General features: G+C 27.5%; 7 protein-coding genes across 7 annotated transcripts; 1 reads left to right on the top strand and 6 right to left on the bottom strand.

Moving 5' to 3' along the window:
• Window positions 1-3,329: 3,329 nt before the first annotated feature.
• Window positions 3,330-3,845, top strand: VNE69_03096 (uncharacterized protein; the record flags this gene model as incomplete). Its single annotated transcript, XM_065472948.1, has 1 exon — window positions 3,330-3,845. One exon carries the CDS (start codon window positions 3,330-3,332, stop codon window positions 3,843-3,845), a length of 516 nt encoding a protein of 171 aa, XP_065329020.1.
• A 2,151-nt stretch (window positions 3,846-5,996) lies between these two features.
• VNE69_03095 (ring finger protein 212B (R212B)) lies at window positions 5,997-6,575 on the bottom strand (the record flags this gene model as incomplete). Its single annotated transcript, XM_065472947.1, has 1 exon — window positions 5,997-6,575. One exon carries the CDS (start codon window positions 6,573-6,575, stop codon window positions 5,997-5,999), a length of 579 nt encoding a protein of 192 aa, XP_065329019.1.
• A 51-nt stretch (window positions 6,576-6,626) lies between these two features.
• On the bottom strand, window positions 6,627-7,145 carry VNE69_03094 (vesicle transport protein; the record flags this gene model as incomplete). The annotated part of the gene is made up of 1 exon (XM_065472946.1): window positions 6,627-7,145. The coding sequence occupies one exon, from the start codon at window positions 7,143-7,145 to the stop codon at window positions 6,627-6,629; it is 519 nt and encodes a 172-aa protein (XP_065329018.1).
• Window positions 7,146-7,248: 103 nt separating this feature from the next.
• Window positions 7,249-7,845, bottom strand: VNE69_03093 (DNA repair and recombination protein RAD52 (RAD52); the record flags this gene model as incomplete). The annotated part of the gene is made up of 1 exon (XM_065472945.1): window positions 7,249-7,845. One exon carries the CDS (start codon window positions 7,843-7,845, stop codon window positions 7,249-7,251), a length of 597 nt encoding a protein of 198 aa, XP_065329017.1.
• A 58-nt stretch (window positions 7,846-7,903) lies between these two features.
• VNE69_03092 (uncharacterized protein) lies at window positions 7,904-8,164 on the bottom strand (the record flags this gene model as incomplete). The annotated part of the gene is made up of 1 exon (XM_065472944.1): window positions 7,904-8,164. One exon carries the CDS (start codon window positions 8,162-8,164, stop codon window positions 7,904-7,906), a length of 261 nt encoding a protein of 86 aa, XP_065329016.1.
• Window positions 8,165-10,650: 2,486 nt separating this feature from the next.
• VNE69_03091 (SAM50-like protein) lies at window positions 10,651-11,628 on the bottom strand (the record flags this gene model as incomplete). Its single annotated transcript, XM_065472943.1, has 1 exon — window positions 10,651-11,628. One exon carries the CDS (start codon window positions 11,626-11,628, stop codon window positions 10,651-10,653), a length of 978 nt encoding a protein of 325 aa, XP_065329015.1.
• Window positions 11,629-14,826: 3,198 nt separating this feature from the next.
• Window positions 14,827-16,059, bottom strand: VNE69_03090 (E3 ubiquitin-protein ligase; the record flags this gene model as incomplete). The annotated part of the gene is made up of 1 exon (XM_065472942.1): window positions 14,827-16,059. The coding sequence occupies one exon, from the start codon at window positions 16,057-16,059 to the stop codon at window positions 14,827-14,829; it is 1,233 nt and encodes a 410-aa protein (XP_065329014.1).
• Between the last annotated feature and the right edge of the window lie 1,599 nt (window positions 16,060-17,658).

Genomic DNA, 17,658 nt, shown 5'->3' with positions numbered 1-17,658 from the left:
GCTTAGCAGGAAGGTGTATTCGAGAGCTAATATGTGAAGCTCTAAAGGAACTCCGGGAGCTGTCAGAATTAAATTGTGAGTGCATCTTGTGAAAAGTAATTAGTAAGTAAGATATTATAACATAAAAAGTTATTAATAAATGTGCGTTATTTACTTGCAGTTACTTTTTATATCGTTTTATTAAACACGATAAAATTTGTAAAGATTTGTACTCGTAATAAACACATACAAATTTTATAAAATAAATTAACCACAAGTTTATGCCTTAAATATTGGTCAAATAAAATGCATCTTATTATAGCATTATTACTAGTATAAAAACATTTTTTTGACAACATATAAAGATAATTTAGGCAAAAATGCTCTTTTTGAGATCTATCTAAATCCAATATAAATATTAGTAATTTTTTCTATTCGATTTAAAGTAGGAAGAAGCATATAATTTAATCCATAGAGATTTGGGTTTGATATTTATCCAACAGGTATTGTGAGATTTTTCTCACTAAAACTTTCTTCTTATAACTTGTCGTGCAGCAAGCTCCGACGTCCCATCTAACTCTAGTTGCAAGAAATTTATTTTGCTCTAATAACTTCAATCGCGTCCAGAGTGACCCCACAGCGGATATACTTAACGGGCATGGTCATCTATAACTCAAGGAGAGACATCGTCGTACTAACTCAAGGTCACTATAATAATCTTTATTGTACACACGGCTCCTTTCCGGCCACATATTTAACTTGGCATTTTTATTGGACAGCGTTGACGACCAGCCTCTCACTAGTTTCGGTCCCCGTGTTACAGAATCTAGTAGGTCAGATTCTACAATACTCCATTGCTTTACTTCATAGAGTATCTTAGCCGGCTCCAGGAACATCTTTAAAAGCAAACGGCCATGCGCTTTAATTAAGCCGTATCCAACAGATACATATATGTATTATTAAGTCATCACGAAGGGTATACAGTTTTTGGCATTAAGGTGCGCTTTTACTGTAAATGTTAATTTCCTTATGTTTGGAAATATAAGTTTATTTAAATTAACTGTTAAGTATCGTGGAAATTTATTATCATCGATGTTATTCCGACTGCATCATAAAAGTAGAACAATTTTTATGACTTTTGCTATTCAAACCCAGCAATTTCCATTGCAAGCATCGCCCATGACCACTGGGGAAAGGTTACCTTCAATCATAGTAATAGAATATTGAATTAATTTCACCAGGACACAATCTTTTCGATATATTTGCATAAATGAAAACCACTTCAAAAAAAAAGTCTGGATGTATTAATTCAGAGGTTTTTAAATTCTACAAGTATTTAAAAGTTGAAGTTACAGGATACGAATTATAAGAACCTATAATTTCTGTAAATGTTTCTACAGCTCAGCAATCACAATTAGCCTTAAATTTCTTAAAAAGAATGAATTATTTTTTTTTAATTCAACTTTATAAACATAAGATATCTTTGTACAATAGACGATTATGTTTCTTTATATAATGACAAGCAATGGAATAGAGATAATTCTATAAAAGTAAAGAAAAATTATCAGTTTAAATAAAAATATTAAATAAGCGCGATCTAACTTGCTTAATTGTTACAATTTCTTATTCGGAGCTACCTAATTTCTTTAAAAAAATAAGGTGTTCATATTGAATGCATAGTAACAAAAGACATAGTGAGCTACGCGAAGCTAATCTCTAAGATATAACTAAGAAAATCCCTTATAAAAAGTATATGTAAATATAATCTATACAATACGTGATTCATTATTATATATTTCTAAGACTCCTTCGTAAAATTAATATTGGATTTTGGCTTATTCGATGCAACTTCGATTGTAAAAAATAAAGATAAATCATAATAAAAAAGTATACCGTTTTTAATTGATTTTTTTGGATAAAGGTTAAGCTATACATGAGGTAGGCGATATCTTCTTATTATAAGCATTATGTATAGTTCTTTTTTAAGATAGCGTAAATCGATATTTCGAGGTATTTTATTGAAAATTTAATTTGTTGTCGACAAATTGTCAGATAAACATACAAAATTTTGCATGAAGTATTTTTTTTTTAGTTGAAATATGCAATTAAACATGTTATTTGCTTAACATTTAGTATATTTTTTCTCCTTAAGTTGGTTGAAATTTTGCACAATTCATAAGTTAATGAAGATGTCTACGAACTTGTGTTTGACTCTGAAAATCTTATTAAACAAATCATTATTTTATATAATTACCAATGACTCAGTAATGATGTTAATATATCACAACAACGGTAATGATTCCAAGGATCTACACTTAACCCTCGGCCTTACACAAATCAAAGGACTTTTAATGAAGCTAAGATGTATTTTATTTGTCGCCGTGCCATTATATAGCAAATTGCGAAATAACAAACAAAATTAATATATCTGGAAAATATTGCCATATAGAAGTATTTGAAGATTGGAGGTAAAATATAGATAAAAGCAAAAATTGTTTAAATCAAAATTATTTTTATAAGTTCACATTAAGTTACAGTTTTTTTTAATTTATGTAATATTAATATGAATTATTTATTTTATTAATGTATGAAGGTTTAATGGGAGATACATATAATTTTAAGTTAGCTAATTATTATGGTTTTATTACACTTATTTAGACTTCTTTGTATTTAATAGTTGCTATATTTTTGACATCTCCAAAAATTTTGCTTTGTGTGATCAATGAATTGTATTAACTGTCAAATACAAGTTATATAGATTTTCCTTGAAAATTTAAAATATTTCTAAGCCCTATGTTGTGGAATATATCAATATATTTGTATATTGGAAATTGTCACTTAACATTATTTATAAATTATATTGAAAAAGATAGTGGGTTTGGATACATAGGTGTTTCTAATGAAGCTAAAAATTTGGTCAATATAATTTTTTTGCCACCAACAATATACACGCTATGTATAGAAAAAAAGCAATAAATATTGAAGATGATTTCAAATTGGCTTACGGTAGTTCTAGATTGGATTTGGTAGATGAAAAATATTATGAAAAAATTAGAAATTCTGCGTATTGCATTCGAGATTAAACTTTACGTAATAGGTTCATTGAAAGTGTTAAATTTTATAATTTAAAATTAAAGGACACGTTCACGTAAGTTTCGAAATAGTATTTAGACAAAGAGAGACATTTACTCTGTTATTGGCAAATACATAGAAATATACACTTGATTATAAAATTGTTTGTGATGAATTAAACTTTGAAAACATAAAATGTTTATATATAGAAGATTTTCGAATTGGCTACTAAAAATATACATCAATTGTTCAAACCAGCCACCTCAAACGCTATCAAAATGATGAATATTGATAATTCTGACGTAAATCAAAGCCTGAAAGATGAAAATTTTGGATCAACAAAATGGGACACCGCAGTTCTCAACATTAAAAAATATAATAACTTTAAGACTAAGAATCAAACATTTGATAAGGTTAAAGAAAAGGAAAATAATATATATAATAAAATTTATATAAGGGAACATGAAGCAAACATAAAAAAGCCATCTTTGAAATTCAATATTGTTGAGAATGATAAAATAGAATCATCTCCCTTTGAGATCAATAATGTGTCTTATAATCATGAACTAAAGAATGTTGATGATCTAGACGATGCAAATATTGATAGCGAATCAGGAAATGAATCAAATCTTTCTGATAAAACTCTTTTGCCTGATGGGGGACGTGGGCACTTTTGTTTTAATGATAGTTCCAAATTAGGTATTTCTATGTGGTTAATTCTCTATTATATTATGATTTTATGTATTGGGATTTATATGAGTATTTTCTGTGGAGATATTTACATTAAAAAATAGTTTTTTTTTATTTTTGTTTATTTATTTTACATATTTACTTAAAATAATTAAAAAAATTATAAAATCTTATCTATGAAGTTAGAACCCCTATAATTTTACATTTAAGTACTAAATTTCTTTGTTATTACATGATCAATATAATTTTACTCGCAATATTATATAATGAATTATTAGAATTATGTATAAGCATAAAATAGAACTTAGATTTTACCAACTAGCATTTGATGTTTATCGTTTTTGATAGTAAAAAGGCATTATTAAATATATATTAAGATCAAACGTATTTGTAATTGGAGAAAAATTTAGTAAGGAATATGCAAAAGCATAGTACATTTAAAAGCTCCAGAACGTACTAAAATGTACTACACAATGTAAAAAAAATTTTACACACTAAGCCTACTTATTACTACAAGAAAAGATATATTTCCACTTTAAACCGTCTACTTATAATGTAGAATTTTTGTTTTTAACCTAATTTTAAGGATCGAATCGAGAAAAAATGTGAAAGAAGACTCGAGATTTATATTGTACAAGATAAAATATCTTAACCTTAATTAGACAATTATACCCTTTTAACTATATTTGCTCATAAATCGAAGTTGATATCTATACGAAAATTCAAACACCCTGTTATTGTTATAGAAAGACATAAAACTTATGTCCAAAAGGCGCAACAATTAATGATTGTTTAACATAGTATCCTACTTGGTTCTTCGCCGAAATCAAAGTGTTAAGCAACTTTAAAGACCAAGCCGAGCAACACTGAGAAATCACGATTAAATATTTATTTTTTTTTATTTATAAAAAAATTGTTTCAACCCGTTTTTTGTTTTCTTAAGACAGTGTTAAGATTTACTGTTACTATTTTTATATTATATAAATATATTCGTAATTTTGATCATTCATTAATTTCCATAGACACAAATAAAAGTTCATAATATATTATGATAACCATTCTTCGATTATATACATCATCGATTTAATTTAATATAAAGTATTCATATTTTTAAAGTAAAATTTCTTCTATTGATATATTCATGATTTTCTACATATTAAATATTAATAAAGCTGTAATTTACTTAAATACATTTGAGATTGATCTAGACTTCTTTTTTATAAATTATGATGTATGTTAAAACGAGTTCCAGATCAAACAAAGGAAATAAATAAATATCCAAAAGTTTGGCAATAATAAAACAATCCACTTTTCAGGTATTATGTTTCAAATGTAGCTTTCTTGTTTTTTCTCCTAAATTTTTTCCGCTTGACAATCAAAATTCAGTTAATAATAAATGATTTCGCATTTATATCTGTAGAGTATAAAACATTACTTTTCCGTTATTTTTGTATCTATTCTAATGCCTTATGCTATATATCATCATTGTAGATTTATTCTATATTTGTTTAAGCCGATACATCGCTATATTAGATAAAGATAATTGTGTACCTTTGACGCCATTTGAATTTAACTAATTTTTTTCCATACCGTTATTTTACACTTGTATTGTATATTTTTATAACACTAATATATTATTTAAGATTTAGTTGCCAAACTATCAAAACATCTATTGTTTATCTAAGTGCTTTGGTAACCATGTTATAAAATAGCTTATGGGAAGTATTTGTATTTTTCTGTAATTTAATTTTGTAATCTATCAAATTTTTGAAATAACGTATTCAATGTAGATATTTTCAAAGCGTTTTTTCAGTACTAAATATTTTTGATCTCTTGCGTTATTTTGCTGGAATTCCGCTCGTTACATCAAAAATGGCTGTTGTTTTTTCTGATGTGCCTTGATTTTTTTTTTCTATGACGAAATGCTGTTATTTTTACCTACATTGATAACTTAATATTTAAAGAAACAATAAGTTATTTATAATTTCATCAGATATATCTAAGCAAGTTTTTTTTCATGTTTGTTTTTTTAATTCATACATAAAAATTTTCTAAAAATTTAAACAGAAATTTCAAAATTGGTCTAAAGTTGATTCATATTTTAAAAATGTTGGATACAATCACTTTATAATTTTAATATGCACTTTTTTATAAATTTATTATGATTTGTAAATTTTATAATTTGCTTTTTCAAGTGAAAATCTCCGAATTTCCTTTAATAAGTTTATATTCTTCTTTTTTTTGCCTCATTTCTTTCACTTTCTGTAAAATTTTTTATATGGATTAAAATCTTTTGGAATTGTCAATCTCCCAGTTGTACATGAACTATTTGAGAAATCTAAAATAGACGTGGATTTATCACTTTTCTTCTTACTTGTTTTTATTATATCACATACTTTTTTAATCTTTTCATTATTTACAACGTTCTTATTTTTTTCTTCTGTACGAATTTGTTTAATATTAGATTTTGGTTGATTTTTTAATTTCTCAATTTCCATTTTAGCCAGTTTTAATAACTTCTTTTGTATTTTTATTTGTTCTCTTAGATATTCTATTAAGTTTATTGAACTATTTACTTGGAACATGCAAATATCCACAGGTCTACTAAATAGTTCAGTTGGGTTTTTAGTTAATTTAGAACTTAGAGAGTTGGTAATAGGCATAAAAGTTGTTTTTGAGTTACAAATAGGACAATAGTCGAGTTCAGATAAGCAAGTATTACAAACAACATGCATACAGTAGCTTATTAGCAAGGAGGAAGATTTAGACTTGTATTCCGGGTAGTAACAAATATTACAAAAAATCAAAGATTTTAAGATTTCTTCTTCATTCATGCAAAAATAAAAAATCAAAAAACATAAACAAACTAATTCAAGTTTAATTCTTTATTTTTTTAACACTAATGACATCATGCTCGATATTCCGTGTGTCCCTCCAGGAATAAAAGTCAAAGCAAATACAATAAAAGAACTCATTTGCACTAAGCAGAAGAAGAAATTAATAAAATAGCGTCCCACGGTCAAGGTAGAATAAATCGTAGCAATTGTACTAAAAATAAAGAAGGAGGTGTACATTCTCTTTTTCTCAGAGAATAGATTGGAGAGATAAGACCGGAAGCCCAAGATAAACCCAAACATAAAAAAGAATATGAAATTTGACAGAGCATAAGGAAAAGCGAATGACGCAGGATAAAACACAGCAGCAGGGACTTTCATCATGGCATATAAGAAAGAAAGGAGACCAATGGCAAAGAACACGACGAAGGCCATAACTCTCTGCATGAGAGTGAGACCAAAGTACTCAAGGTCGTATTCCTTTTGCTTAAAGATTTGTTCATATCTTGGTGGTATTGTAAAGAATATTTGTTTCTCTTTGATTTTTGATGCTTCTTGTAGTGGATCCATTTTTAGGGCCCCTATTTTTTGTAAAAATAAATAAAACAAAATCAATTAAGAAATAAATTGATCAAATGAATACTTTACAAAATGCTTTGCTTTTTATTTGTAGTTAATTATTTGATAAAGTAAATGCTTCAAAATCCATAGAATCTTCATCTTTCTTTTTCGCTCTTTTACTGAAGCTCGCGTTATTTTCTTTTCTGTACAAATCTTTTGCATTTATGTAGTCCCTCTCTTTTTTCTCAATTTTCTTTACAGAATTTATAAAATTTTTATCATAGCAACAATTTCCAAGGGAATTTCCATATTGTCTAAGGGCTCTTTTTAGAGCATCTGTGACTGCTTCCTTCCTGGCTTTCTCATAGGCCTCGCTTTTTCTTCTCTGATTTTCGCTACTCCCAAATCCAACATCTTCTTTAGATGTGCCATCTTTTAAAGATATTCGCACTATACAAGAAATTCCAATGCACCATTTATTGTCATTTTCATCACAATAATCAATTTCCATCTTTATTATTTGCGAAGACCAGCCATTAAATCCAAATATTTGATTAGCGAGAGAAATGACAGTCCATCCTTCTACATATGGAACTACTGTTCTATTAAATCCTTGTCTATAACTTATGTACTCAGGAGCAAGTTTTTTATTAAGTAATTTAGAAATACGAGATTTTTCATCAGAGTCAAAATTTTTTTCTGATTTCATTATTAGATTTATGCATAAAAAAAATTAAAAATTTAAAACAAACAAATTATGATATAAATCATCTCTTTTTATTTAAACAGAATGTTATAATGATAGAGAATATGATTACTATTATAGATATAGCGACTTGAGGAGCAGTTGTAGATGGAATAAATCTTGATACAATATGTAGTAAGAAAACATTAGCTATAAAGACAAGTGATATTATTAGTACTTGTAAAGGAGTAATAAGAAATAAAGATTGGTCTTCAAAAAGGAGATCATTTAGTTTCTTCTGTCTTTGGTTGAAATGGTGGACTTGGATTTTCTGATTAGACATTTAGGGGTAAAATATTCTGCATAAACAAAAAGAGGCATGATTTAAAAATGGCTTATGTCTGAAATAAACCTATGGCCGATGGATTGATTGAATTTAAGAATAAGCAATAAAATTATGAATTATATATTTGCTAAGTCTTATTTTAAAGATTTAAATGTCAAGCTTCTAAAAATAATTACATGCAAAAAACATTTTTTATAATAATCTATTATATCTTCTATATCTTATTCGAAGCATCATACTAGAATACTTCATTAAGTTATGTAAATGCATTTTATTTATTCAATAATAAGTTATTATTTCTTTTTTATTTGTCATTTTTTATATTTACCTTAAAGAGTGAACCATTTCCGGATAAGCTCTCGACTTAAACACAATCTAAGTCGAAAAAATAAACGAATGCTCATTGTGCAATATTTATGTCATGAAATAGCAGCTTAATTATCATTTAAGGGCATATGATCACAGTACAAATTTTATTTATTGAAAATGATGAAAAATGAAGTCATTTTGTAAGCATTTTGTTTAGGAAGTTTAGTAGAATCTATAAATGGAATTTATTTAATCGTACAAAATTTAAAAAGACGAAGTTTTAGAATAATTTATTATCTTAAAAGCGTTAACAACTTTTTATAAAAGTCAGAAGAACACGAGACTATGATTTTTTTCAATTATACAAAAAACTTCTTCTATAAACTGCTGTGTTTATCTAAAGGCATTAACTTTGCTTTTCTATAAAACTATAGCTTTAGAAGCATATTTACAAATACATCAGCTTAACTAAACAACAATCCCAAGATACGTTTAACATTCAGATATAAACAAAAACGAGAGATATTATCGTACTAACTCAAAAAGATAGTGTGCCATCTGAACCCGCTACTTCACTAATCCTGCATCGTATAGCCTTGTCGACAACTTGTTACTCAAGTTTATGTCATCGCATTTGTAAAAAAGGCGTATCGACTTATTTCTATAATTTTGTAAATTACGTTTAGGAAGATTCCTCGAAGAACTTCACCTTTGAGTTTTATGACTTATCAGCACTGTCGTACGTTTAATAAGCATAAGCTCGCATTATTGATGGCCTCAATATAAGTTACTAAACATAAATCATAACCATAGTCGCACACAAAGGCTTCGTAAATCGACCTAAAGATTGTTATTAAAATATTTCAACAATTTTATACTATCTAACATCTTAGCAGATAAAAGAACAAAATGAATTTCGTAAAAATCTAACACGATCCTCTTTGAATCAATCTTTTTTCGACTATCGCGTTATGAAATAACTTTAAGGCTCATAAAAGTCCATAAATTGTCCCGGGTAGACATTTGAACCTATGAAATATTTAATAAATAATTTCAATATATAGGTATTTAAAAACACAATTATAAATTTAACCTAGAGCTCAACACAGTGGTTCTGTTTCATTGATCTTCTCTACCGTTTTACATAAGAGAAGGTTGTTGTTTATCAATGTCTTATATTCCCATTCTAAATTATTATACAACTACTTCTTTGGTGTCATAGATTACTTCAGTCATCAGCTTTCTTTTTGATCTCTATTATAATTCCTAGATGCAATATCTAAATATTCGTGAGCTTCAAGGAGCAGGTTTCGTGATTTCAAAAAGATTGATTTGTTTGGAAATATCAATCAATATAACTAATATGATCTGAATAAGACAAGATAAATATAACTAAATAGAACTTAAAATTTAAACTGTATTTTAAAAAATTACCAGTAGTGTGTGTAAAATTATTTTTTTTGTAACTCATATAACTTAAATATATAAATTAAGTATGTTAATTAATATTAATAAATTATCAAATTTGTTGTGTTTAAAATATAAAATACGACAAATTTATATGCTTTATAATAATATATTTTTATGTATTATAAAATTTTATATTGAAAAATGGTTTATTGTTTCGTTTTTATTTCAAAAATGATCAATTCCCATTAATTTCAATCAGAAATTTAAATCTTTAAGAGTACACAATCCAAATATAGCATCTTTGAGTTTTTTGTTTTGTATTCTTTTATTTATAAAGTAGTTAATTCGTTTATGTCTCTCTTCTCTTCTAATTTTCAGCTCTTTTCTAATTTTTTCAGCTATCAATTTCTTGTTTCTGTCTTCCATTTTTGTCGTGTATTTTTTTCTATTTATAAATTAATTATGACTCATCAATAAATAGGAGAAACAAAATCAAATTGAATTTATATTAGTCTCCTTAAAATCTAGACTCCTTAAATTTATGTTTAGTTATTTAATTTTCTATATTAAATTAATGTCATTTAATAATCAGTAGCTAAATTAAAAAATACACAAAAACATAATCAAATCCACTAGATTTTGGTATAAATTTATAAACTTTATTTAATTATTAGTAGCTAAATTAAAAAATACACAAAAACATAATCAAATCCACCAGATTTTGTTATAAATTTATAAATAATATTTTATTATTGCGCGTCTAATTAGAAATTAATGTCAAATGAAAATTGGTACGATTCTAAATCTCTATCTTTTATCATTGGCCATGCCAAAGATATGTCAATATTTGGTCCATTAATCTTTTCATATAACGGAATATTAAGACCAACTCCCAATGAATGGCCCATTGAACCAGGAAATCTTTCCTCAGATTTGCATTTAAAATCCAAAATATTGATTCCTGAATGATTTAAACCAATAGAATCAAAAATATAGAAATCCATATTTTTTACATTAAAGATCATCTTATTAGTAAACTCAAGGAATGATCTTCCTCCCTCGTTCATATTAGGAATAATACTATCTTTCTTATAGCCTTTGATATTCTCGCCAATATAAAATTTATTAATGTCACTAATATTCCCTAAAGCAGAACCAGTGCTCAAAATTACTTTATGCTGAATATTTTTGCATAAAAAAAAATCAAAATTCAAACTTGCCGTAATTTTGGCATAATCTAAGCCTTGTAAAATATTAAATTTTATATTGTCTTGATTAAATCTTAAAAATACATATTTATCTAAACCATATCCGAAATCAACATATTTATTTCTAATTCCCATCTCTTTATTACTTAAAACATGTTCTTTATCAAATAATCTTCTTATTGATCTTTTAGTATTAAAATCAGCAAAGAAAAGGAAATTATTAAAAATAAAAGGTTTAGTAAAATTCACCTCATATTCTTTTAGAGATCTCATGTTAACATTAAAATTTTCCCCTTTGCCAAAAATATTCGGAAAATTGATGTTTATTTCATTTTGATCTTTCCCTTTTGAATTTATACTAATTTTTCTTGTATTTTCGTAAACTGTTATTTTCTTTTTATTTTCTGTTACAGATGAAAAAATATTAAGTTGGTTTAATTTGTCTTTTAGAGATGACATGTCTGAAGATATTCTAGAAATTTTATTTAAAAATTTCTCTTTTGTTTTTTTGTACCCTAAGATTTGAAATTTCATGGGGGTTGAAAATATCTTGAAATAGTAAAAAAATATGGAAAATTCTAAATTTCTATACTGACTTTTTGAACTAATTAGAAAACTGATACGTTTATTTTAGCTATAGTATTTGTAAAAAAAATTATTATGTGTTTAATTCCATACTTATTAGATATATATTGCATATGGGAGAAAACGAGACCGGTTAATTTTATTTCTGTTGCTTTGCCTTCCCTCATCAATAAATTTGATTTTTCTTTGTTCGTCTATCGATACATTTCTAGAGTATTAGTATTATGAAGCATTTGTAATGCACATATGTATAATTGATCGTATAATCAAATTTAGTAATGAAGCTAATTGTGTTTTATTGTATATATAAAAATTAAAAATTTAAATAGTACTTCGTGTGGCTTCTCTCTATAAATATAAGCCAGAATTATTCCTTCTGTGACGACTTGGGATGAAATAGTAACTAATTTCCACCGCGCGCATATCAAAGAGCTCCGATTAAAACCCAGAACGGAATCATTTATATAGACAAAAGTCCCTAAAATGACTTTAGAAAGCCTAACTATGTCAATCAGACATGAGCTTTATACTGAACAGGAAGGGTCATTCGAGGACCCAATATGTGTATTTCAGGAGGAACTCCGGGAACTGTCAGAATAATTGTGAGTATAGCTTATGAAAAGTAATTAGTAAGTAAGATAATATATTATACCCAAATAAATTATTAATTTGTTTAAATGGTACTTCAGTAAAATTTTTTTTCCGAAATTCAAGCGCCAGAATAAATCCTGTCTTTGGTTACGTAAACAGAAAGACAATTTGTTACATTGACAAACTGTTCAGTGTTTATAGATTTAAAATGTGTCAGAGAAAATTTAAAAAATATAAAGCAAATTTATTATTATTTTGATGAAATTCAAACAAATAACCGTTTAAAGTATTTTTGTCTGCAAATTTTATCATTCGATGTCAACAATAAAATGTAAATTACTAAGTATGAACTAATATAAAACTCAATGAGTAAGCTGTCTTCATAGCTATTTTCAATTATGACCTCATTAATCAATATCATAAGATATTTTTAGACGATATAAATTCTATGATATACAACGAAAGAACATACTTTTAAAGATAAAATATGATAAACCTTCATTGAAACTTATTCGCATTGATCAGAAGTGCGACGCGTTGTTTAATAGACCTCTAACGCATCATAAACTTATGAGGCTCGGAAATAGATGCTGTATATCTTTAATTATTTATTACTAAGCTTTATTAGCAAGGTTAATGGTGACCTGAGGCAGCTTAAGTAGTTGACTGGCGTCGTTCTCGGTGTGGAGGTTGTTCATAGTTTATTTTTACTTTAAGAAATTGTTTTTGAGGATAATTCACTTGTATTTGTTTATAGTGAAGAAAACCAAATAGAATTTGATGATTCTATAAACTACCACAAAATTTTAAAACCTTACAAACTTAATATATAAATTGGTATGAACACTTTATCTTCAATTGATTCTAAGACTTTTAACATGATTTGTTTTTTCTGTATGTGCGTATTTTTTCTGGTATCAAAGCCTGGTTTTACCTCGGAAATCCTCTCTTTAGGCTTCCAAAAGCTTTTCTAGAAGAATCAATATAAATAAAATCACCAAATTGATTTTTAAAAATATGTTAATTGTGTAAATACCTTCTTCTAGGTCTAATCATCGTCCAGTTGCTCGCTTGGTAGACCAAATTTTCAATTCCTCAATCACATAAGAAATTATTTGCTTTTTAATCGCATAAAAAATACTTGGCTACTAGAAATCATCTTAATAGACCTTTTTTGCATGCATGGATATAGAAAAATTATGTAAAATAATCTTGAGTTGTATTTGCTATTTTTTCTTGCAAGTAAGAGTTAGGGAGAAACCTTAAATAGGAACCAAAGGGGTTTTGGTGTGATCCTCATACCACTGGTACTGTGAGATTCCTACTTTTTATAACTCCTTCCATACAACTTTCCGGTGCAGCAAGCTCCGACGTATCCATTAAACCTTGGCTGCAGGAGAACACTTTCCATTTATACCTCAAATCGCGTCCGGAGTGACCTCAAAGCGGATATACTTAACGGGCATGGTTATCTAAAACCCGAGGTGAGACATCGTCGTACAGACTCAAAGGTCCCTACAATCTTTGTATTGCACACACTGCTCCTTACACGACCACATCACCCGCCCGGCGTTTTTATTGGGCTGCGTTGATCACCAGTCTACCACTAGTTTCGGCCACCGTGTTAAAGAATCTTGTAGGATAGGGTCCACGAGACCTTCTATTGCCCCTTTTCGTCTAGTTTCTTAGTTAGCTCTAGGATTCCACTCTAGAGTGCACCTGCAATGGGCTCCTACTAGGCCGCACCCATTAGATAATTATTATAATTAAATCACCACTAAAGTGGTACTGTTTTGGGGCCTTGAGGTGCGTTTATACACTAGAAGCTAATTCCCCTGCGGCTGAACACACAAGTTTTATTGAATCAATTTAATGATTATCGTGAGCATTTTCATCATCTGAGTTGTTCCAATGCATTATAGAAAGTAGAAACAATTTTGTAACCCAGCCATTGCTCAATGGAAGCATCGCCTCCGACCACTGGCTAAGGGTACCTACTGTATTTGCATAAATGTATTAAAAAAATAAAATAAAAAATGAAGTCAAAACAATACGCCTTCTAGTGTTTTAGTTTTTAAACAACTTATAGGAAGATTTTTAAGGCATTTTGATGGAGTAAAAAAAGATATATGATAGCGAAAACAATCGAAAGCATAAAGATAACTTATTTCTCGGACAAAACATAGTTTAAGAGAAAATACAGAAATTACAAATTTTTAAAAATTTATTATATCTAAAAAAAAAATTCATCATACATACCTCTTTACTTACATTTTATTCGAGAAAACCTTCCAATCTAGACGCTAATTTGTTTCCTGGATTTTACACAAAGGAATATGTTTTAATTTTAGAAAAAAGATAAATTTCATAAAATTATAATTGATGATATGACCGACGTGTCTACCTACAAAACTCGACAATAAAGGTTTTACAAACTATAAAATATTTATAAATACAAAAAAAAACATTTTTAAGCACCAATGTATAAAAATTCAGAACTCAGGAGTATATAAACCACAGTATCTAGAATTTTATAAAACATAAACAATGTTTTTATTAACTTAGATCAAATCCTTCTCGGCATTCATTGATTGCCAGCAAAAGTTTTTCTTTTAATATTTTTTTACTTGAATACCTAGGAAGTTTTAGAGTGTTAGTGCATGTGCTTGCACTGGGTAATAAAGTATCATTATCAGATACTACTAGCATTATTGTAAATTTCTGTTTTTTAAGATTATTTCCAGTAAGATTTTTTAACCCTCCATCTGGTAAGTATCTAGATCCTGTTACAAACTGTAAAAGCAATTTTTTTTCATCATCAGAAAAACTTTTCACGACTTCCCAAAAACTTTTAATTGTTTCTATCGCTCTATTATAATATATATACTTTGTATTCGCAATCCAATTGTTTATATCAATACTTTCTGATCCACGTATTAACAATTTAAAACTGTCTCCAGAAAAATCTTTTAGAAAATTTCTATTAATAGTCTCAAATAATCCGATTTTTATTTCTGTAACTTGTTTTTCAATTTTTGTAATGTATTTGTATTTTAAAAATTGTTCAATATATAAGTTTATATTATCGGCGTTTACTAAAATATTTTTACCATTTTCTATAAACTCGATCCCATCTTCTTCAAAAGAAGTTTGTAGATCGATTACTATCTGGGGATTTTCTTTTAATTTCATAAAATTTTTATAAAATTCTGGGTCCGCCTTTTCAAAATCAGAATGATCACACTGTAAATCTAATAATTGTTTCCAAACAATTGATTGTAAATTAACATCGGCATTTACTTTAGAAATAATCATTCTTCCCATAATTCTACCTAAAAATCTATAATACATTAAATTTTTTTCCCTTATTAATTCAATCTTAACAGGAGACATCTGTTTACAATCATCGGTAGGGAAATAAAATAATTGATTTTTAGGATCGAAAATTTCATCAATTAATAAAGAAATCCATTCTCTTGTAATTCCACTCTCGTCAAATCCTACTTCATCTTTAAACGAAATAAAAAGTCGATTTCTTGAATATAATTCGGTTGCAAATTTTGACATTATACATTCGAAAGAATCACGCAATATATTTCGTCGATTTATTTCGATTTTGATTATTTTAATTTCGTCATCGTAATGTCGAGAAATGCTTAATGCAAATAAATGATTTTGAATAACCTGTTTTTCTCTGTGTTTGTTATATAACGTCCATATAATTCTTATAGCAAAAAAACTGAAAAAGGCAACGCACAACGTCAAGATTATATATTCTCTCCGAACCATATGGGGTGAGGTTGTAGCTATTGTAATATTTGTTATTTTAACATATATTTACGTAAAATTAAATAAATATATAATCGGTATATAAGCCGCTATCATAGAAAAAATATTACATATCTTGTGTATATTTTAAAAGAAATTTTTAGTAATAGAAATATGGTTTGTATATTATTAGATTTATAACATTCATTCAAAATGATTTTTCGTTGCTTACCTTATTAGGATATTAATAAACTTAATAGTTAAAATGCACTAAAAAACTGCGCTTAAAAAAATATTTCTGCGATTTCTATTTAAAGATTATGATCCAAAAATGATTTTCAATATAAAATTTTAAATTAAAAATAGAACATTGTGAGATATAGACATCAATTATAAACATAAAATTATAGCGAAAGATTGTAACATCATTTGTTAAAGCTTCATTTATTACGAAAATCTAGTCATGTAATTGAAAACTAAACAATAATTTTAAAAATTTGAAGAGAGAATAGCGAATATAAAAAAGATTTTTTTTACCATATCAATGTCATTACTTTAAATTAATAATATCTAATATATGCTCAAATGTTCGATTTTTTATTTGTGGTCTTATAAAAAAAAATTAATCGAACAAATACTCTTATTTAAAAAATGACGTACAAATAACATATCCAGACCCAACAATTATTATAGGGATCTCTAAAAAAGCAAAACAATCATAAAGTTAAAAATCTTATTTATCAACAAAAAGACCACAATTATTTAAAACTCTCAGCCATCACATCTTTTCTGAAAAATTTACTCTGTTTGCCCGTTTACAACGAGAAACCCCCAATTAAAGTTCATCTTTTTGTTTGATCGTTTTTTATGATTATCATGGTGTCCGGAGAATTCACCGACAATCAATTCACCGACATCAATTCACCGACAGCAATTCACCGAAAATCAATTCACCGAACAACAAATTCACCGACAACAAATTCACCGAAAAATTGAAATATGTATTTTTTATGGGTATATTTATGATATACATATTTAATTTAAATTTTTTTTTTGTATGGATCATAAATATTGTGCAATATAGCATTTGAATATTACTATATTTATATCACTAAATAAATAAAAAAATAGAAAAAGTATCAAAATGATCATAAACATAAAAAACTAATTAAAAATAATAGAAAACATAAAAATCTAATAATTTATTATTAAAATGTCAGATTATGGGCAATGGCACGAATATATTCTATAATATTTTCTCGATTAAAATTGGACACTATATTTAGAAGTCTCGTTCTACAATCGCGATATTTTTTTTTAGACGTAGGAGCATTAAAACCAGACAAAAATTGTTCTATTCGAACTTCATTTAGAGATTGTTCCTTTTTTAAGCAATTGATAAACTTCCAAATATTCAGGTGAGTACCACCAGCTTGCGACTCGAACCCACGATGCCAACCTTCGACCGAGTTGTTAGTCCTCAGTAGACCATCTATTGTTCTGGAGTACATATTCCATATCTCTGATGCAAATTTCGGGGCTCGACGCTGTCTTCGGTTTGGGCGGCCAATCCAAGTATCTTCAAAATAATCTAAGACGGGCAGAGCTTCGATGGGCAGT

This window comes from Vairimorpha necatrix, chromosome 3, assembly GCF_036630325.1.
Source record: "Vairimorpha necatrix chromosome 3, complete sequence".
NCBI classification, from domain to species: domain Eukaryota; kingdom Fungi; phylum Microsporidia; family Nosematidae; genus Vairimorpha; species Vairimorpha necatrix.
This window is presented reverse-complemented; position numbering and strand designations above follow the sequence as displayed.